Raw genomic sequence first — 24419 nt, forward strand, 5'->3', positions numbered from 1 at the left:
GTGACAGATGGTCCCCACAGTACATAATGGTGGTCTACAAAGAGCTGACTGATCACAGGATGCTGCCACTTGAACTTGTTTTTCCTGTTAAACACTATTAAGACGGCTAAAAAAATACACACGTTATTATTTTCCTTGTATTTCCATACAAGCAACTGCTATAGCTGTGGGAAATACTTCAAACACAAGGTCTACACTGGCTGGCATCCTAAAACAGAATTTTTATTAAAGAAAAAAATGCGTTCTAAAGAAGTGTGATAAATCCTGAGCTATGGGATTAACCTGGTGAGACAAAGCTTGATCAATATATTTAATTTTGACACTGAAAAATATGTGTAAGAATTGCACACTCATAAGGGTAATCACTGGTGGATGATACGTATTCCAGAGCTCCCTAAATCAAAAAGCCACCTGCCAAAGCCTATTCTAAACATTTTAGTAACAAAAAGAGCACAACAGTCACAGAAAAAAAGTAAATATTTCCCCTCTACCTATAATAAGAACTTTTTTTGCCCATCTTGCCCTGCTCCTTCTGAAAAGCAGTAATAACTGGCATTTCCCTAAGTGGCAATGATATTAGGAAGGGTTCCCCCTTCATAAGACACTACAGTCACAAAATTGCCTAAAACCCACACACACTAAGTAGCTTACAAAGATGTTCAGGTCTTAGGCATAAGAAAAAAGGACAGCTATTATCATAATCTCTTGTTCTCTGAGCAATATGCTTGTATTAACATTATGTTCTCTCTAAATGCAACCAGCAACTTAGTACATGTGAAAAAAATAACACGAACAGAAACATTTCAAAGCCCATTTCAGCAATTGCATCAGAAGAAAATGGAATAAGGCAGTCTTAACTAATACTCACTGAAGTCATCAGGCTTATGTTCCATTTTTCTTTGAGCTGCAGCAGTCTTACCAGGATCACCAGCCTGATCAACACTAGTCTTCAAAGTATGAATTCCCACTGGATTTTCCAGCACCAGTTTCCCTTTCTGAGTAGCTGTTAAGCTTTCCATACTGACCCCATTCCCTGAAACATGGGAGCCTGGAGCGTTTTCTCCCACTGGTTGAGCTTTTGACTGTTTCAGATTTTCCATCGCTGATGATACACTAGAAAATTTTTTTGCTTTTCCATGACTTCGATCCTGAACGTTTGATCCCATATCTTTAGTTCCAGGAATACAACTATTTACTTTGCATGGTTTATTTTCTCCTTGTTTTTCAGAACAAACATCATTTTGTTTACTTTTTTTGCTGCTATTCCCACTTGGAGAACTTCTCCCAACATCCTTCACAGATTTGTCATTTCTATTATGTTTATAATTTTGATTAATTGTAACTTTGACTGTTTTGCCTTCCTCACAGACAAGACGGACAGACTTCCTTGGGTCATGATTTCCATTCTTTGAGCTCTTGGCCTCTTCCATTATAGTGAAGACCTGCTTCTCCTGTCTCAAGACCACTTGAAGTGCAATTCTTCAGCAATCTGCAGTTGATTTTAAATCCTCTGTGCAGGCAAGGATCGTAGCTGATTGTCTACTGAAGAAATAATGATAAGACATTTTTAAAATGAAGGAAAAAGATTAAATCTCTATGTAGACAGCACATAAAATAAACTTCTCTAAAGGAACGCGTAAATACAAATTATTATAGGAAGCATATTCCCTCCACAGGCGTAAGTGCATTTTCATAACACATTCCAGTATTAAAGTAAAACTCATGAAAATCTTGATCATCTTGATTTGTATTTAAAAGAGGAGGGATATGAAGAGACAAAAAAATGGCAGAACATGCTAAAAACCACCCAGTGATAAACCTGCCAACAGCTTGCTTTTTTCATTCCTTCCTATTTCTGGCTTTCTGAACAAAAACGAGAACCAAGATGTCTGCAACTACACTGGGAAAAAAAAAAGAAAAAAATTAACACATCTAAAAAATACCACTCAATAAACACACAGCTCAAATTAGCCACTAGAGAAAACTAATTCAGTTTCCAGCAAGCAAGCTCCATTTTATTAACTGATTTTAAAAAGCATTTAGAAATACAGCTCAAAGTATTAATAATAAACCTGACCAATCACCTGCACCTCCTAGTCTCAAATAAATTAGCTGCCAGCAATTAAGTTAGATTTTGCTTAGCAAAAAAACCCCCACAAATAGTAAATATTTTGTTTAGCTGCAGATCAACTTCCCTAATCTAAATCTCAGCCCTTTAGGTGGTATACAATTGCCTGAGCTTTATGTTGGAGACAACTCAAAAGTTGTGTTTCCAGTGGGAGGAGGTTAAGCACAAGTCGGTCTGTTTGTAAGGAATTACTCTTATTAATATAGAAAATGAAGGCAAGAATCTGCAACAAGAACTTGGATTCTTTTTCTAATAACAACACTTAGAGAGCAATTGAAAACTATGAGAATGAAGCATTAGACATAGAGGAACATTAATTTTGTGAAACTATAGCAAAATATAGTGCAGAGTTTCTCTATTTCCTGTCCAGCTGCATACTTGGTAGGTAAATGCATGACCCATGGAAATTTCTGTGTTTTAGAGAACCCATCACTTATCATTTAGTGAAGAAAAGAAAAAATAGAAAAGTCTATGAATTACAGCTATTAAAAGTATCACGGCATACTTTGGTACTTTAAAAACAAGAACCAGAATGAAGGATCAGATTAAACTGTCTGCTTAAAACAAACAAACATATCTTCCTGAATATTATCAGTATAAAGTACAGTAATTTTTTTTTTCAGGCTATATAATACAGTTACTGTCTCTCTCACTTTCAAGACACAAATCAGAAAATACTTCAGGACACAAAGCATGTACTAAAAATGGTTATCTTAAGTCTCTATTGATATAATTGAAAATACGTATCTTTCAAAAGTGAAAAATCAAAGAAACAAACAAAACCCACAAGAATTTTCCTGAAGATGCTGTTAGCATCACATTCTTTAGTAAAATATAAAACCTGAAGAAGTAAAAAAATCTGCATTCCTAAATTTGTTCCAATGGCTAAATATTTTATCTCACAAATACATTCAATTAATATTGCAACTATTTTCTATTAAACACTGATTGCACCTGATTCTTACTTCTAGATCAAAAATCACAAAGATTAAATAATATTTGCCTTTGGATTGTAGCCAGTCTTTCCCATATCAATTCTAATCAAAAAGCAGAAGGAACTCCTGCCCACCTGTACCAGCACTGCTGAAGCCTCAGGGTAGTAAGCAGAGCCTAGGATCCCCCCAGGCTGACTAAATTTAAGTTACTCCAGTCCTGGAGCATCAGTATAAAGCCCTGCTCTAGAGACCGGTGAGCTGTTACAGCTCTGTACAAACGTCACTGTCTTTAAACTCTGAGGTGGGTTTGGTTTTTAATTTTATGTAACCAGAAGAGAAATGGAAGTAGGATTTTTCAAATTCTAAAGTAATCATGCTTTACTTGTTCGACCTGAAGAGGAGAGAAAAACTTCCCAAACCAACAACAACAAAAAAAAACCCCCACCAAAACACAAAGACACACATCAATTCCACCTTCACTTCTGACACCACTTTCCCCTTTAGCTCCGGCCGGGAGCACACCGAGGCCAGCTCCAGGTTCAGTGGGAAGCAGCGCGGGGCAGCTCCAGCTCCAGCCGGAGCAACACCACCCTTCCCCAAGCCGTGCTCACTCCCAGCGCCGGGACTGCTCCCTCCCTTGGGCAGCTCTGCCGGCAACCAAACCGGAAAACCAATCCAGCTTAACATAAAGCTGGCACCAGGCAGGAGGAGGAGGAGGAGCACGCCTGGTAATAACAAACAACTCGTAGGGTGGGGACAACTCCTGTTGGCACCACTTCCAGATTAAAGCTACCATGAAACTCCGGCATTGGAGGAAAAGTGGGGCTGCATTTTGCCCTGCTTTTTGTACGTGTTAAGTTGTTAGCGTTGTATTTTGAAAGTAAGTGTAAAAAAATCTGCAAAAATTATTCCATAAAATACACAATTATATATTCAAAGAGAATATATAATCTTTAGTCAAATGTACAAAAGTGATGGGAAATAGCAACTAAGGAAACTGCTAGTAAAAACTAGAACAGCTAATAAATTGATTAAGTACTGTGATGTTACATATCAAGAGAGTGAATATAATCAAATGTAAGTAGATAATGTTAAAACCACAGATACAGTCTTTATTCCTAAGAAATAGGAATAAAGGGAGGTCCTGACATTTCATAAGACAAGAATATTCTGTACCCCAGAAAAAAGAAAACAGTTCCACAATGAAATGCAGAATCTGAAACGCAAGTGCAATAATAATGTTGTTGAACTTTGGGATTTCTTTTTCTTTCCTTTTGTTCTCTAATACTGATACAATTTAGCAAACAAAAAATAATTTAAACTGCCACACCATATTCAATAGTAACCAAATTACCATTTCACAAAGAACGGTAAAGTAAACCAACTAATAAAACTTAGTATGAGAAACAAAAAGAGACCTCTCCTAAACTCAGGAAAGACACAAAAAGATCCTCCTCTGTCAGATATCAGGCATCTACGTATGACAGAGGGAGAAAGGGAAATGGGGAGAGGGAAAGAAGTGCCTCTGAAAAAAAATAACATGGTTGGAAACAAAACACTGGAGTGGAGTGAATCAGTGCTGAGGTGGCATCTTTCTAGAAACCTGGATGGCACGTCTTATTCACAAGTTCAGGCTCATACCAAATTGCCAGACCTGGAATCAAAGAAGAATTTTCTCCCAGCCAGGCTGGCAACAAAACCAGAGCTTTTTGCCTGCATCTGCAAAGTAGGGGATGATTAACCTCTCGAAACCATTTCAGCGTATTTCATTTATTCAATATCCCGGTGTTACAAGGGACTCAGTTTCCCCTCCTTAATAGTGCCAGTTGCTCCTCTGAAACCTAGCTCAGCTCTTGGCACTTTTTAGAAAAATAATCTGGCTGAAATACAACAGCTTGAGGTCAGACAAGATACCATCTGACTTTAAACTCCAGAAAATTATTAAATCTATACATACCTACAGCAACCAAATTAAAAACGTTTAAAATCAGCTTTGATTAGAATTCATTTTAGGCTCAGGAAATGAAGAAACAAGAATGTTTCACTTTCATTTCTGCCAGTTTCTTTTGTTTCCTCTACCTTGCAGACTAGCATTAGAAAATTCTGCATTTGAATTGCAAAGAATCAGAGTAAGGCTTACTTCCAAACAGGGGGAAAAAGAAAACCACCAAAAAACTTTCAAGAAGATATTTCTACCCATTTGCCCTTCCACTTCTTCCTCTCAAGTTGTTCCACTGTATTCAACTCCCCCAAAGACATACATTTTGGGTCAGACTTTGAACAGGGCCTCTTCAAAGTTGAAGGCCAAGTTAAACCGTGAGGTCTTGCATTCTGAGTTGCTCTTTTGCAAAGGTTTTTTTTTAATCATTTAATTAGCAGCAGAACTGACTCTACCTGGTTTCCTACACATCCATTTTGTGCTCCTCTGTCACTCTCTATCACAGCCCCTTGGGCAAGCAGGGCAGACGTGCTGGGGCTGGAGGAACATACACCCTGTCTGGTTTGTAGCTACTCCCTACAAGGAAATGGAACTTCCTCCTGCTTCCCTCTCAGCAGAGACCTCTCCTCTGCTGAGGCATAATTGTTCCAGAAAACAGACAGAAACTCAATGATCCTTTGATATGTTCTAAAATGTGGTCCCAACTGGCTGAAATGTCCAAAAGTAAGGACTGGAGTGTAGACGGACAACTAATGGGAAAGAGAACAGGCTTGTAAGTTTTGTTTCCCTGGGGAGTACTAGATAAAATATAAACACAGAAAGTACTACAAACATAAGTGTTATCACCCTCTTTCTATAAAGCATTCCCTCCTTTGAGATAGGGAGACCTGTATTTTATCCAAGACCTGCTTTTATCTCTCCCATTAGGATTGTCCTTAAGCTCAAATCTCCCAGCCAGCCTTCCAACAGCAAGTGGGGTGATTAACCTCAGTGCCCCCCTTGCCTCATTACCAATATAGCCCAGCTGAACTTCTTCAACAAAAATAAAAGGAAATTCTGCAAACAAAGGTTACAGCCACAGTCAGGAACAATAGGAAAGGTTGTCTTCTGCACTCTGCTCAGACTGCAGCACAGGTGATGTCTACAGACACCCCTAATGTGCTCAGGAGGGGGTCTTTTCTGACTGTAAACAGCCTTAGGCCCAGTTTTCTGTCTGAAAGCTTCTACAAATCATTCAAGACTCTCCCATGTTCTCTGTCAATAGTTTTAAAAAAATGTCACACATTTACGTTTGGTTTATGATGAACTAGATATAACAGTACAAACTACTACCCATGCTTGATGTTTTTCCAAAGTACTTAAAATTAAAACTATCAGAGATTACTGGCCACTAAAGTGCCTCAGGCTCCATCAGCACTAAACCCATCGGTATTCTTAGTAACAAACGTAAGTGCTACATAGCGTTTCAGAACTCCCTCTTACTACAGGCTATAGAATTTATCCTAGTAAGTGTAATACCACCAAAATCTACCCAGAAGAAGTCAGCACAGCGCACGTAAACTTTAACACACAAATCAAGGGTACAACAAAACTGGCACTCTGGGCTCAGTGAAGACAGAAAGTTCTGATATTGTATTTACAACGTGGAAGATTGAAAACTTCTAAGGAGTGATCATTAGATAAATAACTGTGTGTATATATATATATATATGTAAAAATATATAACACTGTAACAGGATGATATCCAATTTACAAAAGTACTTCTGAATAGATGAAGTAACAGGGAAGGCTTTGGCTGATACAAAACTTAGTAACATACATAGGTGCAAATATCTTACTATTAAATTATGAAGTGAGCAAAATATGCTGGATGGGAGATCCATAAAGGATATGCTTGTTACAGATTACTCTGCATTGACTCACTGTTTTTTCTATGGCACAGTATGACTCACTGAGAAGGTGAGAAAAACGAACGTCACCCAACACCAAGAACTACCACTTTCTGACCCTACTGCTGCTGCGTCCCGTGACAAGCTCGGGAAAGCCATCCTCTCTCAGTCACACCATCTGTGTTACAACAGTTTCCCCTACTTCTCTATTTCATACGGGCTCTTAATGCTTTCATACATTTTGGTTCTGATCCTATGTTTTACTGCAATAGTCCTTTACACCTCAGAATTGACTGCAGCAAACCCTGAAGCCAGAAGAGGGGCAGCACCTGCCCCAAATCTCCCCATATGCTGTACCGTTCATGCTGGGAGCAGAGCAGATAGAAGGGAGCTCTAACCTCAAAAACAAACACACACAACATCATCACAAGCACCCGTGAGGAGACTGGGAAAACACAGTACAGCACTGCACTGGTTTAGAGCCTTTCAGAGGCTTCTAGAGGCCTCAACTGATAACAAAACTGGTTTAAATGTGGCCACACACTGCAACTCAATTTATTCACCTTAATCTTAACCTCCACTTATGCTCAGTGCTTGTGCTAAATGAAAATACAGCAGTATGTATGGTGGCAGAGAAGCTTATCTGGATCTTGTATTTAAGCAACAGTGAGCCTTTCTTCCAAACTGGAATCCTTGAGGAAGGGATTGTCTTTGAACTACTTCATACCAGCTGCAAACCAGTACACAAACCACAGAGAAAGCAAGCAGATCTTCTACCAGTATTCCTTATGCCTATTCACCAGCATCCAGCGCTTTCAGTACTGAAAGAAACATGCTGAAAACCACGACTTCAGGAAAGCTGTCAAGAACACAGCCACACTCAGTGGACTGAGTCACAGTAGTTTGTAACACAAAACTGATTCCAGACTCCTGTGTGAAGCTTTGCTGACACCAAATACTAAAATCTGAAAGTTACTTCTTGCTGGCAATAGTATTTCATGCATCAACAGAAATGAAAATAAAATCTAAGAACATCTGATAAACTGGGTTTTTTCCAAGAATTTGTTGAAACCTTAGAACCAAATTTACAAACCAAGGATACAGTATGAGTACACATGCATGTGTGTATGTATTTCTGTAAAAATTTAAAAAAAGAGTAAAAATGAAATTAATGTGCATTGTTACAAAATTCAGGTCGTCTTTTGTACTTCTAAGTTAAACAATTCATCAAGCAATACACAAAATAGTCTTAATGTGCCAAAAGCACCAGAAATGTTGACTTTTACTGGATTGCTTCCATTGTGCAAATTAGTCCACTAAGCAAATTGCAGGATCCTTATTTCTATGAATTCTCAGTTCAAGTCAATACCAGTATTGCATTATTTCACTAAGATAGTGACAAAAATAAAGTTAGTTTAGTAGAAATGCTTTGTAAAGTTTAAAAATCCAGGATTACAACTAGAACACAGAATGTATTCTCAGACAGTCAAACTGCCTTATGGTATCAACATAAATACAACAATCCAAATCCATTACTCTGACAAGCAGATCCACAAGACAGTTAAGAGGAGCTCCTCAGGAATATCTTCCTTTAAGTAAGACATCTCCTGCTCCCCTTTCTTTCTCCCCATAGCAGCAATTCCCTTCAGAGGAAGGACCCAATAAACGCCCTGCACAGTGCAGATGTCCCGTGGCATCCCGCAGTTTCTTTACCACTGCAAGCTGAGGTATGAGATGAAAGTCCCAGCTGTCCTCTGTGCAAGAACAGAACACAGGAGGAACTTTCTGATCCCTCTGTGTCTATCTTCTGGGAACATATCCCAATATATGTTCTGGGAAAAGGTAATTTTATCACAAAATTAATTTTATGAAGGTTTTCATTAAAGTAGAAAAATGATTAAAAAAAGCTCATTGCAAAATTGGTATTTGTAAAAGAGACCTCTTACTCCTAATATAGCATCTTCTGCCAGGTACTGTAATTAAGTCATAGTTCCATGGCTGGCTTACTTTTCTTGTCACAGAAATAATTATGTCATAACTATCTGGGGTCAGACTATCCAAAAAGCACCTACTGAAACTGGGAGCACAAGTCAAAACTATAAACAACACGTATCCTCTATTTTCAAGCAAATGCAATCACTCCTGAATCCAGGGCACGGTGCTCAGGAAGCCAAGTGACGTGGAGGTGGCATGGATATAAAAAAAAATTATTAGATCCATACTTAGATACAACTATCTTTTTAATGTACTAATCTCTACCTTAGCCTAAATCCGATTATATTGTTTCTCTGTGTGTTACGAGCTCATCCTCCTTTGATATACCCAGAAACAACCTTAAAAGCCAGGAGGCCTCAGGTAATATGACACATTCAGCCAACTGGCAAATTGCAACATATTGCAAAAGCAGCAAAGTCGTTCAGCTGTATTTGTATACAAAATAAGCCAACAAAAGAGCACAACCACGTCGGCGAAGGGATGCCTGGGTGTCATTCGAGGCAGATCGTAATCCACGGAAAGGAGAACCTCTCACGGCGGAGCGGGCACGGCTCTCGAGGGCAGCCCCGCACACGGGGCATTTCCCCGCGGGCTCCGCCGACTGCGGTGGTCTCTCCCCCCGCAATATTTAATTTCACAGGGCGTGCGAACAACAAACCGCACGCACCAGCTCCGGCCCGGATGCGCCCTCGGGGGCGGCCCCGGCCCCCGCTGACCTTGGGGCGGCCCCCGCGCCGCGGACCCCCGGCGCTTCCCCCCGCCCGGGCGCGGGGCCCGAGGCCGCGACGGGCCGTCGAGGCGGGGCAGGGCTGGGGCGGGGGGCGCCGGCGCGGACAGGCCCCCCCGAGCCCGCCTCCCCTCGGGTCGCCGCCCCTGGCCACGGGGAGCTCCCGGGCCCCGGTACCTGTGTGCGGCGCTAGCGGAGCCGGCGCGGCGCCCCCGCCATGCCCGGCTGCGGCTGCTGCAGGCCCCGACGGCAGCGGCTCAGTCCGCCCCGGCCGCCATGTCAGCGGCGCGGTGCATTGTGGGGCGAAGGCGGGCGGGAGCGCCCCGAGGGCGGCGGCGCTGCGGGGCGGCGGCGGCGGCGGGGACCGAGCCGGGCACGGTGCCCGCACCGCCCTGGCCGTTCTGCGGAGCCCCCCGTGCCTCAGAACCTCCCTCTTGCTGAGGGGGTGACGCGCCCCCCTCTCCGTCTCCCCCGGCGTTCAGGGCCTCCCTCCCCCAGTGCCCCAGGCGCACGCAAGAGGGGACAAGGGAATAAGCAGCATGGTTTTTTTCTTAATTACCCCCCAACAGCCATCCTAGGGTTCCCCTTATTTCTCTTCCCAGGCCTCTCCCTACGCATAGAATCAGCAAGATTGGAAGAGCCCGTTAGGATCACCCAGTCCAACCGTGTACCCAGCACTGTCTCTGTATCCCCACAGCCACTAAACCACAGCACCCAGCGCCAGGTCCAGACCTCTCCTAAACACCTCCGGGGGGGGTGACTCCATAGGGCAACCTATTCAATGCCTGACCACTCTTAACAGGCAACAACTTTTTTCTTAGTATCTAATCCGAATCTTCCCCGTCACAGCACGGAACCATTTCCTCTGGTCCTCTCCCTGCAGGCACGGCAGAAAGGACCGGCCCCCTCCTCAGTACACCCTACTGCCAGGAGAGCGATGAGGCATCTGCTCCCCAGGCCCTGGGGAGCAGGTTAGGGCTCGATGGAGCCGGGGCCTTGATCCCTGCTTCCCCAGGGTTTCTCGCCCTCCTCCTATGCTCGGTGGAGAAGGGAGGGTGTGCTCCGTGGACCCGGAGAAATGACTCCAGGATCCCTGACCTTGGCTATGAAGCTGGTCCCGGCAGCAGCCAGGGACAGTGGCTTGGCCAGCATGTCTACTGGCAGATCCGCAGGTCTCGGGGGAGAAGAGCCAGCCTGCCGGCTCTTGGCAGTGCTCGACGGTGACCTAAAGGCACTGGGAAGTGCTTGTCTGAGGCAAATCCCTCTGTGATCCAGTACTACCCCTTTTTGGCAGTGAAATGTCGTGTTGTTGGCACTTCCTAGCCCAGGCTAAGGAGGCCTTTCCAGGAAAATAAGGCGCGTAAAAGATCAGTGTTGCACTACGAAAGGGGTTCAAAGGAAAGTATTAAAAGTAATATGAATAGTAGTGCTGGAAACACTACCTCAGGGAGACTGTGTAGGTAAACAAAAGTTGCAAAATCTGTAATACAGGATTCTATAAATACTGACAAGACATACTTCTGAATGTATTGTGAAGTCAGCACAATCCTTAGAGGTAACCTGCTTTTTTTTTTTGGTTCACTTGAAGTTCACGCTTTACAAAACTAGGACTGGGTAGCTCATGGGATATAGTGCAGAGATTTCACCTTTAGGGACGTGGGCCAGTCCCAGGCAGCAGTGACAGAAACAGCAGTGCTGCCGTGGGGACAGCTGAGGTTAACTGGGTGGTGGTTCCTGCCTATTCCAATCTATTTGACAAAGATTTTTATTAGGTTTAGTAGGCCAAAGAGTAAATTGCAAGAGTAACTAGATTATACTTGCTGCTGGATACAGTCCCCCTAGATCAACATTGAGACATGCTAGTGAGCAAACACACACCAGTTTGCAAACCTGACTGGCATATTTCCTTCAAATAGTTGGATAGACTTTAATATGAACTGGTAGTGAAGTTTGGCTCCGAAAACTTGCACCAGTATAAAGCCAACAGTCTTTGACATAGTCTCTTTCTCTGTGTTCAGGAACAATGCCTCCTTCTTTGCTGATGTTAAAGAATGTTTTATTGTAGGGAGCAGTATAGAAACATAGCACTAAAAGAGGAAGCAGGGTTTTACTGCCAGCTGGCCATTATTTAAAGAATTCCCAATTCAGTGCCAATGATCAAAACTTTCAGATCCTGGGCTCAGTCTGTAGGAGAAAATATGACTCTGAAAGCCACTAAATTTTATCTAGAAACCAGAGATGATAATCATAAAGCTGTAGGAAGTAGATTTTATAAAGTGCCTTTCTAGAGCAAAACTTGCTTCTTACGTTGCAGTATGATGCCCCATTTTTAGTCCTATACCCAAGCAACTAAAATGCTATTCCTCAAAAATGTAAATATGTATTGTAGATTTCTTTTTAATTTTTTGACAAAAAACCATAGCCACCTTATGCTGATCATCATTGGAATGATTTTTAAAGATTATTTTTAGAATTTACTAGGTTTAAAAAAATATTTTAAAATGGATATCCCATATTAAAGCCCTGTTCTCTTTCTCCAGATGTATCTGAAGAAAGTCTAAATCTTCTTAGATAATTTACTTTTCAAATTAGGAGATCATACTTGACTGTCATTTTGGTCAATACGAAAGCCAGGAAAGCATTCAGGAAAATACTACTTATCTGCAAAGAACTTCACATTCTCATCACAGTGTGTCTTTCCTGTAGACAGCATGGCAGAAGATTTTCCATCTATCCATCTATATATTCTAGTAGCATATTACATTATTTCTTGATGTTGGATATCTAGTTAAACTGAAATACATAAAAATGTGAAAAATCTGAAATGCTTAAAAACTATAAATAAGTTTTTCAACTAGCTATATATGGCTTCTTCCCTTACAGTAATGCCAGTCATGCTTGAATTACCTAAGCAAATTTCATCAAAATGTCAAAAATCTACCAAAACTCTTTTTTTTTTTAAAAAACCCCAAACACAAAGTGAGATTACAAAATGTAATTTGCTCTTCAAAAGATAAATTTCCAATATGCCTTGGAGCCACTCTTAATTATTTTCTGTAAATCACTGCATTTTGCTTTTCTTTGCCAAGATCTATCAGAATCATAGCCATCCATAGCTGACCAGTTTCTTGGTCCAAGAAGAAATCAATGACCATCAAATGCTTTCTATTGTTGTTACTTTGTAAGTACAAATCCTTTTCTTCCAGCAGGCATAGTAGCAAACTGTCCAAATGGCAGTTTTTTGCAGACAGCGCAAGAATGACATCAGTGCAGTGAGGCAGCGTTTTGGCTCTGAATGTCTGAGCGCTTTGATACCAAACTTGGTTCCTGATGCTTTATGGCCCTTTCTTGCTTGAAAACCCTCTGGTGGTGTGGTTTCTCTCACCTCACACAGTGAGACCAGTGGTCTGGCCACTCACTCCTCACCAGCCAGGTGCATGCAGAGCTGAATTTCCTGCAGGCCTGCCTGATGTGGCTGTTTTATGTGGCGTGTTGGTGATTCTGGTTTTGCTGACTGTGTGCTGTGACTCTCTTTCGGAGCACTCGCCTCAGTAACCAGTAGCAACCAAGCCACTGCTGTCCTTTGACATTACACCGTAGTTAGTACACACACACAAAAAAAACCTTTGCAAATCCATCAAAAATCACAACAACAGAGTTAAAGCAGGATCTTTAATAACACCAAGGTCATGGGTTTGATCCCTGTATGGGCTATTCACTTAAGAGTTGGACTCAGTGATCCTTGTGGCTGCCTTCCAACCCAGAACATTCTGCGATTCTGTCACTGGCATCCCACAGACTGAGCCAACTAGTGCTTTAAACCCGTAACCATTCAATGCACCACTTCCACCACGAAATGCTCCATTTCAGAGCGTGTGCATCCTCCACGGAGGCATCCCGGTGCGGTGCGGAGCGGGCAGAGCCGCCGAGTGCCGCAAAAGGCCCGTTTGCAGCAGCGAGGCGTTTGCGGCAGCGCGGCCGGGCCGGGGCCGGGCGGGCAGAGGCGCGCCGGCCGTGCAGCATGCTGGACCCGGAGGGCAGTGTGGAGCACCAGCCTGCCTCCTCCTTCCCCAAAGTCCTCCTCATCCCTCTAGCCATGCTCCTCGCAATTGCAGCGCTCCTGCTCTTAGCCTTTTCCGCTACGCGGCAGAAGGAGCCTGATTTTTACACTTTCAAAGTTGTAAACATCAGGGGCAAGCTTGTGTCTCTGGAGAAGTACAGGGGCTCGGTAAGTGCGGCGGGGAGGGCGGCCCCCGCCCGGGCTCACTAACAGGCAGCCCTTGCATGTCCGCGGAGCGAGCGCGGGGGAGAGCGCTCGGGGCCTCGGTGCACACACGCGTGGGCATCTGGGCAGCTCAGTGTGTGGCTGATGGAACACGCGCTGCCCTTTAGCGAACACGTCTGGCTAACACAGGCTCCTCTTCAATAAAGCGTTTGCAGTCTAACCCCCGTGTGTGTCCGCGTCTTCTCCTACTGCAGCCGCCTGTAGACGTGGCAGGCAGGGAATGCTGCCCTCCTGCCGTTCTTGCAGCAGGATGGATTGCTTTGGATTCTGCCTACTCCACTGGAAGTTCAGGAAGTTTGTGTCTTTGTGTAACTTACTTTTGGAGTTTATTTCTGCCTTTTAACTGCATGACTTCGTGTATGTTATTCTTACCTAAATCCCATTCCTTTTTAATGTTCTGCATTAAAAAAAAAGGGATTTGGTCCGCGGCTGATGGAGTTAACAGATTTCACAGTACTTTGTAAAAACATGAGAGACATTACAAAGTATCAGAGTATAGTGAAATTGTAACAACATCATGCAATTTCTCTGTCACTTTTCAGTGTGACAGCAATATGAAGGGCACATAGATACACGTTTTTATGATGTCTTCTAAATTTTGTTTACATATTACATTAAGGATTTCTAGGCAGAGCTTTCCATACCATTTTAAAACAATATTCTTGACTATAATCTGATTTTATTTCATTTCATTTCATTTCATTTCATTTTATTAGTGGTTTGATCATCTAGGAAAGATGGTCAGTACCTATGGAAGAGTGAAAAGAGAACTTAGCACACTCATACTTAATAATATAAACTCTTATAGCCCCTTTCACAAATTATAGAAGCAAAAATCAACATCAATCCCACAAGTGCCACTCTTAGCACACAAGTGCCACATCTGTGATACAGTCAGGCAGTGCAATAGTTTTCCTGCTCCCCAAAAGGTGGCACCACTTATTGCTTTCACCCTTTTTCTCCAGCTTTGTGTTTCCACCTTCCTTTTTCCCTCTCCTCAGGTGTCTGAGCTCACTGGTCCACAGCAGCAGGTCACTAAAACATTGGCAGGAAGACAGAGAAGCTATATAGGGAGATGCACATTTTCTTGAGCTCAGCAGAAAGAGATACTGGTGGATTTGGACCAAATGAGAGGTCTAAATCCTACCTGGTCAAAGTCCTCATCCCCCTCCATACAGCAGAACTGGTCCTATGCCCACTCAAATATCTGTGTTGGAGAAAAATGTGGAAGCTGTTTAATATTGAGCAATATTTGTGTTTTTTTAATGAGCTCCTTCCAAAGGCTCTGTCAATAAATCCTGTTACTGGGGCATGTTTTGTCTGCACATCATCTGCTAATCTGAATAAGCAAATATGACCTGTAGCTTCTCTATCTCAGGGCCAGAATCCACATGGAAAGGAGTTAAGGGAGAACTACGAAGAATTCCTTACAGCCACTCTGCAGAGAGCTGGGGGTGTTCATCCCCTCTGGAACAAGCTGCAGAGCCTGGTCTGGAATCTCATGAACAGGCAGGTTCAGGGTGTGTGCTGTATCCCAGTGCTGTGGTTCCAGGCCATCCTCGAGGCACGGCTGGTTTCATAGAGGGGAGCTCTAGAGCTGTACTTGGAAAAGATAATACCACTGATTAATGGTATTCCTTGATCTCTGCTAGGCCATATGGAATAGTTTACTCCAAAAAAGTGACATTCAGCTTCTGTATGGAATAAAAGGTAGATTTGCATTCAGGGATCCTATTAATGTTCAGGCTACCTGCTCTTTGATAATGCATGTGCACAATTTTAAAGCAAATTATGGCAATAAAACACATCCCTTTCTGTCATTATATTGTCAGAACTCAGTATCAAGATAGAAAAAGGTTAATTAAAACTCCCATTTATTTCTTAAAATAGACTTGCTTAAGTCTCCAATTAGATAAGTAATGTTAGGGTGTAGATTTATCATAATATTTTAAAGCTATTAAAAGAAAGCAAATATTATTAAAGTAATACATGAGTGCTGGTGGTATTTTAAGGAAAGTGAGTCACTAGTTCGCTCCTGGAACAATAGTCTGCTAATTGCTAAACCAGCTTTTACCAGCCTTAAGCTTTCTGGCAGATGTAGTGAAGACATTTTCTTCAATTCAGTCACTCAGCTAATTTATTTAAATAACTACTTAATTGGTAGTCAAGAAACTAACTAGGAATTGAAACAATCCAAAGACTTCTAGAGTCTAAAAAAAAAAATTAATAAAGTCTGCTAATTCTAAAACCGCAAGAGCCATGCTAAGTATAAACAATCAGTGCAATTCATGACTGACAGAATCCTTCTTCAATAAGTCATTATTAATATAAACTTGTGTCTGTTCAGATCATTGAAACAGTTTTTTCATAGTAAGAAAAAAAAGACTGATGGATATAATTCACTTTCTATTCGAGTGTATCTTGATATGAACCACAATTACCCTCTGTTATATAGTAAAGAAAGGGAGGACTATTACCACTGAGAAAAGAGTTCCACAAGTGAAATAGATCAAAAAAACTGTCTGGTTCACTGTGTTGTGGAGAAGGCCATCCTTCTATGGTTTTTCCACACTACCATAAACTGTTGACCCATCTACATTAAAAATGAAGGGCAGCGATGAGGATGGACAAGAATCAAGAAGATCCAAACAAGATTAGTTTTCTGTCTAATCTAATTCAATAATCTTTTCTTTTATGATCTGTGTCTGATATGCTGTAAGAGGCAGTATTCTTACCAAAAATAGTACCTATTTGGGAGTCAGAACTCCCAAACATCAACTGTTCCCTGCTGTGTTTATGCCTATCTTGGTGTAATGATACCAATCTACCACCCAGCTAAGTACAGTGTGCTGGGGTGGAATTAAGCAATGTCAATGCAGTGCCTTTGGAAATCTTGAGCCATAGGTACTATAATCATGGAAAAGCATTAGACACTATAACAATTTAAGTATTATTTTTATACTCAATATTATTATTGAGAGGAGTGCTAGGCACTTTGGACTAGAGCTCACTGCAATCCGAGAATGTGGTGTTACTGAGTGTGGATAAATACCGAGCACAGCCACTGAATTACTGCACAAATATTGCTATTGGTTCCACGAAGGTGATAGCTCAGTGAGTTGGTGCAGTCTGACACTTGTGGCTGGTTCCTCCATCAGTCACATAGAGCCAGTTAAGAATCTCTGTGTCTAAAAACCCAAGCATCTACTGTCTCTGCTGACAGGTCCACAAAGGGTTACTTGAAGCTGAGACAGATTCCTAAATCTGTCCTGGGATTTTTCCCTAAAGAAGGCACGCTGGTGTAAATATGAAGTAAAGCAAGAAGAGTTTTTTGCAGTGTTAAATAAATGAGTTCACTACCAGAATGCATGGTTTTCTAAGCAAAGGCAAGGAAAGGATTAAGTATTAAAGTATTAAGAGGTCAGACAACAGCTGATAAAGAATTCAGCTGAAATGAAATCATTTTTGTGAGGTCCACTGAACTGTTTTCACTGCACACTAGGTGGTGTGCTTGACTTGCACTCCTAAAGTCAGGCATATTGAACTTAAATTAAGTCATTAACAGCTGTAAGAAGTCAAAGTACAGCCTCTACATGAGAGCAAAAAGAGTGACTTTTATTAATATTTATTAAAAATAAGACACAGACCAAAAAAAATCACCACTTTAAATCACTTCTAATACCAGACACTTGAAAGATAACTCAGTAAAGATTTTTAAAGAATAATTTTAAACATTCATTGAGAAATACTATAGATCATGCAAGTTTTCGTTATATGTGTTATACATTTAAGAGGTCTGCACTATTAAGTTATGGAGTTCAGGAATGGAGAATTCAGTTACAGAGAATGCATTTTTCTAAGGAAAAAAGAGAAGCATAATGTGTCTGCCATCCCTAGAAATGCTGCATGTAGTTTCCATCTGTTTCGGAGGAATATGTTTGGAAGTTTGCACTATTTGCAGTGTGAGCTCTCAAGCCTTTCACGACCATGCCAAGTAATTACTGATTTTAAACAGCTGTAAATGAAAATAGTTGTTTCTTTTTGAGTGAATCCTTTCAAGCCCTCTTTTGACTTAAAATCAAGTAAAAGTTATAAAAGCTTGATTGTATTCACTGGCAATTCATCTTTCATATCTGTTTTAATATGAACACAATGCTTACAAAACCTTATTTCCCCCAAACCTCCAGTGATAAATTCTTACATTACCATTCTGCTTGAGATAAAGAACCAATAGAGATGAATTCAGTAAGGCGGATGAATACTTCTGCATCATGAATATTCCGAGGCTTAAAATATATTTTTAAAAGCTTCTAAAATTTCATATGAAAGAACTACATATGACTTCAGCTCTTAGTAGTACAATTTATCTTTATTTCAAACTAAACTACAGTTATCACTATGTTTGGTAAATCAGATTATTTGATAAGAACAGAACTGCCAATAGTTATTTTTTATGTCCAACATATAAATTCTACTTCAAATGCTGAGAGTCTGCAACAGGAATGCATCATAAAATTATTACCTCTTCTCTGAAAAAAAAAAAAAAGTCTAATTATATGTCATAATTTTGGATGTTTTAGGAGACTGAATTTAAAATTTCAGGCAGAGCTTGTAAGTGTTGTCTGAATGAAAGGGATAATTCAGAGCTGAGATGGCTGCAGGTCATATTTCATATACAAGTGTACAGGGGTTGCTTAGATTGCATCCTGTTGACACACTACACTACAAAGAAGATTACACTAGCTTGTGCTTGGTAAGATTACCTGTCTTCCAGGGAAAACAGTGTCACTCCAAATCCACTTTAAATTCAATAGCTGGACTTTGATGATTCTTGTGGGTCCTTCCAGCTCAGGATATTCTATGATTCTATGATGGCCGTACAGCTATACAAAGTAGAAAATACACAGAGTAAGTGTTAATGTTTAATGTAAGAAATTACAAACACCAACATCCCCTTAGCTTTTTCTTTACTTATTCCTACTCCTTTTACTTATTTCATCTTATGATCCCATACCTTACCCAGGTATGTACTTCCACATGCCAGTTTGTTTCCTGGCTTTAAAAACACGATGCACATGTAGCCGTTTATTTTTTGCTAAATGTAATGTATTTGACACACCCTATTTCCTTAAATACTTTTGTAAAAAACTGTTAGAATGGACTCAATTTATGTAGAATGAGCAGCAACTTACACAAAATTCATGAGAATAATAAAACTATAATTCTAAAAATAAATTCTAAAAGTTATTTAAGGATAAAATATCTCAAAAACCAATGAAAAATTCTTCAAGGCTTTGAGAAACTGTAATATATGTTAGTTCAGAGTTAGGTCACTTTATTTTCCCAACAAATTCTGTTGTTCCTGTCTGTGACAGCTTCCTCCCAGCTGGATCTGTGCTGGCAGATCCTGGTGCTAGTATCTGAGTGACACAATGCACACAGCATTGAACATGAGCCACTGCAGGAATGACTTCAAAGGATAGTGGGCAGCCTTCACCTCTTGGAATCACTAATTGAGGCAGTAAACCTTTCAGCAAAAACTGTTGTCATTTTGTCACAACTGAGTAGATTTACTCTAGAAGTGATGGGAAATTTTACAGCCCACACTGCACAGAACAACCCCAAATCCTGTAATTGCTTCTATTAACTTCCAGGTCAAGACATCTACACTAGCAGTGATAAATGGATCAGCCAGTTCAGTATGGGCACCAAATTCTGTGCAAGAAAAGATGCTGCAGAACAGATGCTTCACAATAGATAAATAAACAACAAAAAATACATTGATTTACAAGTTTCTTTCATTTAACTTAGTATATCTTAGCTGGATGGTCACTTCTTAAATATCTTTAAAAATTGTCCAAAAGGCAGAATGGAGAAATACATAATTCTCTGTAAACTGAAAATTAAGATTGCTTAGCAGTTGATTGATTATCTTAATGCTTTCCAAAGAGGAATACATAAAAGAAATACTAAATCTTCCTTTTGTGAATAGAACTCGATGTAGTTTCAGATATGTGTTCAGCCACAGTTCCCTAGACATTCTTTCTTTTTTTAAAATAATCTTCATTCCAGTCTACCTGTTGGAAAACTGACATGTGCAGCGCATTTTAAAATGTGCTCTCTTGTTCTTCAGGTGTCTCTAGTTGTCAACGTTGCAAGTGAATGTGGGTACACAGACAGCCACTACAAGGCCTTACAGCAGCTGCAGAGAGACCTGGGCCCGTACCATTTCAATGTGCTGGCATTCCCCTGCAATCAGTTTGGGCAGCAAGAACCAGACACTAACAAAGAAATTGAGAGCTTTGCACGAAAGACTTACGGTGCCTCCTTCCCCATGTTCAGCAAAATCACCGTCAGTGGAGCTGGTGCAATTCCTGCCTTCAAGTACTTAATTGGTGAGTAACCTGGAACACTGGAGGGTTGTTTCTCCAGCATAGAATTCCTCTGACACAAAATACCATCTAACAGAAAAAGGAGATCTATGATTGAGTTCACAGAGTTGTCAGGCTCAAGGAGGTCAGAAGTCATGTAGTCCCTCCTCCTGCACAAGGCAGGATTTCTCTTTGTTGCCTTTGTCTTACCTTCCAAAAAGATCTCCAGAGATGAAGACACATCAATAGCAGATGTCTTGTAAAAGCTGGTTCAATAAACCTCTACATAGAACACAGGCCTTGAAATACTCTCCTCTACGCATACAACACCCTGACCTTTTTCCACTTACAGCCTCGTAAGTACTCCTCCTGTGACATGAGTGCTGCAGGTTGGATTTATAAGACTCATCTCTAGAGCTGTAGGATAAGTGGAAGCAAAGCACCTCACAATTTACTTCAACAATCAAAAAGTGAAACCAGGCACTAGACGATGTCCTTGAATACTCCCTTCCTCATTCCTCCCCAAGCACTGGAACAGCCCTACTGTACAGTTCCTCCAGTTCCAATCTGCCTTACAGCCAGCACTGAGACCAGAAGAGGTTTTGCTGGTTCTTACCAGCCAGCTGACAAGATAAACTGTAAGGCAGGATATTCCCTATCAAGGCACTACTTTTCTTGCACTGAACAAATGCTTTGAATACCATTTAAATGCTAAATTAAAATGTCAGTCTTAACCCAATCTGAAGGAAATGTCTTTCAGCAATGAAATATAGTAAAGCCCAATGTGAGACAATATCACCTGAGCTGCATTCTGCAAGGACCATATCCCTGCTGCTTCTCTCCAGCACCACAGTGTTCTCCCATATACCGCTGAATTTAAAGGAGTGTGGATATTATTTCTGGCTACCTCAAGCTCACCTCCTTCCAGGTGTCTGTAATGGATCATTCTGCTAACAAAACTTCCCTGTAATCCTCTTCACATCCTTTAATCTCTGTTTTGCCCAGGAGAATTGTTCCTGCAGACATGTCCCAGGAAATTTGCAAAACTTCTGTTTCCGCACTGGCCTGCCTGCAGAGGGAGGCTGCTGGAGGCTGGGTCTTTATTCAGCACAATGACAACACAGTTGAAAGTGTAGGTCTGGCTGTGTCTTGATGATACTTTGAAATAACTTCTGATTCCTTAGGAGGTTTGCCCAGTGTAAAATCAGTGGGAAAAAAGATGCTAATTTGTCTGCAGTGTCTGTACTTGTGCTTTTAGTGGGATGAGGTTCATGGCCTAATTGAAAGTCCTGGAAATTTTGTTAGTCACTTAGCAGAATAGCAAAGGGTAAGGGTGTGGCTCACGTAAAAGAGTATGTGACCAGGAAGGGGAAAACTAGGAGATGAGAATTAGGTTTCCACCTGGAATGATTACTTTGTTATTTCTTCTGGATAAGCAAGTAGTCAGTCCTGGTACAGCTATATTGTTATGCCAAATTCAATTTTCCTATCAGTGTTCAGCTGTGTCAGGTATATCTGTATAGCACAGCAACACATACATATCCCCTCACACACTTCAGCACTGATTGTTGTGCTTTCTCCGAGCTCAAGCTTCCCTGTTTCCATTAGTCGCCAAGGGACTACTGCCTAGTTAAAGCTGTCTGTCAGAAAATTAATCTTACTCAGTCTGAACTTCCTCTTAATTTTACATTCCTTCTTCCTCTGAGAGGTTAATCATCAAATTGACAAGAACAAATGTCAGGAATTGGCTAACATGTTTTTCTAATATATAACTTTTTCTCCCCCCCCTGTAGATTCTACAGGAGAAGAACCAACTTGGAACTTCTGGAAATACCTGGTGGACCCCAATGGGAAAGTAGTAAAGGCCTGGGACTCCACTGTCTCTGTTGAAGAAATAAGACCCCATGTTACAGAACTTGTAAGGAAAATCATCCTAAAGAAGAAAGATGAATTATGACTTTCATCATAAAAATCCCAGCATTCCAATTGCATCTTCACTGAGAATCAGGGCTGGACTTTTTCTTTTCACATTCCAAAAGTGAGGACGTGGGGAAAGGAAATTATGACCAGTTGAATCTGTATTCACCATCCTAGGAATGTAGAAAACAGCAAGTTAGCACAGCCAAAGTAATTTAATATTTTTCTCCAACTGAATTCTGTTCAAGTTTTCTAGAAAAAGAGAAATCTTCAGCAATTGTTTCTTCCCCAATTTAATTATTAAGTTGTTGGTAACACTATAGGAAATCAGGTCATGCAGGAAGAAAGATCAGAATAATGAGAATGTCATAGCTGGGATCTCCCTGATATCTACAAATCTGTTGTCATATTTTGATTGCAAACTGAATAAAATAAAGAGCAAAAAGGGCATGATTGACTTAAGGCATGTGCTAGGAAGAGGGCCAAAACAGATACCTTCAGACTAGGCAGAATTTGCATGTTCCAATTACCACAGCCAAACACAGCTAATTTCATGTGTCTAGAAAGTTTAGAAGGGCACAGGGAAAACACATCTATAAAGCTTAAATGAAAGAAATATGAAGACAAAGTCTCTGTAAAAATTCTCCAGAAGCTTTGAGAAGAATTTCTGCATTTTTTCGCCAAGTAAAGATTATCAGATGATATTTAAATAGTCATTTGAATATCTGTAAGACCAGAGCCTACATGAAATGGCTATTTCTTTCTTCTATTAGCATGTTACCTTAGAATTACTCTCACCTCATAAAACTGATGTTAAATTTATTTTCCGTTTTATAACACTATCCAATTTTGCTGCATGTACAGACAAACATCAATCAAAAATATTTTTTCCATGGAAATAATTTTGCAAATATTTAATTCTTGCATAATGTTATGTAGTTTAATACCACATTAGTGTTACAAATGCTTAATGGCACCTTTTTCAACTCCAGCAGTCAGGAATCTGCTCAGACTTCAGAAGTCCCTAGCTCATGCTAAAATAACACTAACATTTGCAGCCTCATTGTTCCTTGACAGAAACCCTTTGAAAATCTTGTCAGGAAGAACTCTTTTTATCTCAACAAAAACCCAATGTTCCCATCCTCTTAACCTCAGGATGCCTTAAGAAGAATCTAGTCTTGTCCAACTGCAGTATTATTGACAAGTGAAAGCCTTTTTTGTGCTTTCTGATGCTCTTTCAAGTAGCACAAACAATGTTTGTCCATAGAGTTGTCAGGGCCCATGTGTACAAATAAGCCTTAATTGACATGACCATGGTAAGGACTTTTTCCAGCTCCTCACTGCCATTAGAGCTCTTCAGTGTCCAGACAGGCTCTTGTTGAAAACAAAGGCAAATATTATGGCATGTCCAGGCTTGCAGAACAAGAGAGGAAAGAATACTGACTGGACTCATTCTGTGGAGCTCTCTGCAGAAGTAAGAGCTCCAGGTACTTTAGGATTTCAGGAAGAACATGAAAGGCAGAGATTATACTGTACAAAACAATCTCAAATCGCCTGAAAGAAGCTGAGAGCAAGGTTTTTTAAGTTTTAGTGAAAAAATAAAGGGGGGGGGAGGGTAGAAGAGAGAATAAAAGGAAGTAGTAATAGAAGAACATAAGTAAAAGGAGAAATCAAGTAAAAAGGAGGAAATGAGAAGGAAATGAAAATAGAGTTTACAGCCAAAAATAATCATTGGGACAGACAGAGCATGGAAATGTTCAAGTCTGAACATTGATACAAATGGGTATGTTCCAAGCTCTATCAGCTACTTCTCACTTGACCTGTAACTTAGGAGTGCAGGAAATTGGTGCTTGTGGCAGTGAATATCTGTATTTTCCTCCTCTGATGGTGAGAGAAGTGAACTCTATGCCTGATTCAGTCATTTAGTCTATTCTTACCTGGATCAGTCTAAGACAATGGTTGCTAAGGATATCACAAAGAAAGGAAAATCAGGCCCAGCTGATATTGTGCAGGGGCAGAGAATCCAACTCTTAGAAAAGGAGGTCTTTATTACTCCACAGACTGTTTCTCTTTTCCTCTTTTATCTCCTTTGATACTAATGCAATGCCCCAGCACGCTGTTAGCAAGTGCTGCAAGGCTTAAAATTTTCTCCTTCAAAAGTTTGTTTCTATTTTATATCTGAAGCCTGGATGAGACCAAACCAGGCTATGAAAAATATTTTAAGCCTTTACCA

At 40.8% G+C, this 24419-nt stretch overlaps 2 protein-coding genes across 5 annotated transcripts in view; one reads left to right on the plus strand and one right to left on the minus strand.

Moving 5' to 3' along the window:
* Positions 1-9895, minus strand: part of TUT4 (terminal uridylyl transferase 4) — a 44872-nt gene extending 34977 nt beyond the window's left edge. For 3 of the 4 annotated variants that reach the window (XM_048312289.1, XM_048312290.1, XM_048312287.1), the window contains exons 1-2: positions 9791-9895; positions 869-1542 (exon numbers count right to left, since the gene is read on the minus strand). In XM_048312289.1, the coding sequence (XP_048168246.1) occupies positions 869-1430 (562 nt within the window). In that variant the 5' untranslated portion in view covers positions 1431-1542; positions 9791-9895. The remainder of the gene's footprint in view (positions 1-868; positions 1543-9790) is intronic. The other variant, XM_048312288.1, reaches the window with a different exon arrangement.
* Positions 9896-13586: 3691 nt separating this feature from the next.
* GPX7 (glutathione peroxidase 7) lies at positions 13587-23088 on the plus strand. Its single transcript, XM_048313417.1, has 3 exons — positions 13587-13841; positions 20032-20293; positions 22063-23088. The coding sequence occupies exons 1-3, from the start codon at positions 13635-13637 to the stop codon at positions 22224-22226; spliced, it is 633 nt and encodes a 210-aa protein (XP_048169374.1). The 5' UTR covers positions 13587-13634; the 3' UTR covers positions 22227-23088.
* The last annotated feature ends 1331 nt before the right edge of the window (positions 23089-24419 follow it).

The sequence above is a fragment of the Corvus hawaiiensis genome, chromosome 9, assembly GCF_020740725.1.
Source record: "Corvus hawaiiensis isolate bCorHaw1 chromosome 9, bCorHaw1.pri.cur, whole genome shotgun sequence".
NCBI classification, from domain to species: Eukaryota; Metazoa; Chordata; class Aves; order Passeriformes; family Corvidae; genus Corvus; species Corvus hawaiiensis.

Bases quoted from the DNA above. Each gene is read 5' to 3' on its own strand.
- GPX7 (XM_048313417.1), top strand. From the start codon at position 13,635: ATGCTGGACCCGGAGGGCAGTGTGGAGCACCAGCCTGCCTCCTCCTTC. The intron at 13,842-20,031 runs GTAAGTGCGGCG...CTTGTTCTTCAG, and splicing joins TGGAGAAGTACAGGGGCTCG to GTGTCTCTAGTTGTCAACGT. The intron at 20,294-22,062 runs GTGAGTAACCTG...CCCCCCCTGTAG, and splicing joins TGCCTTCAAGTACTTAATTG to ATTCTACAGGAGAAGAACCA.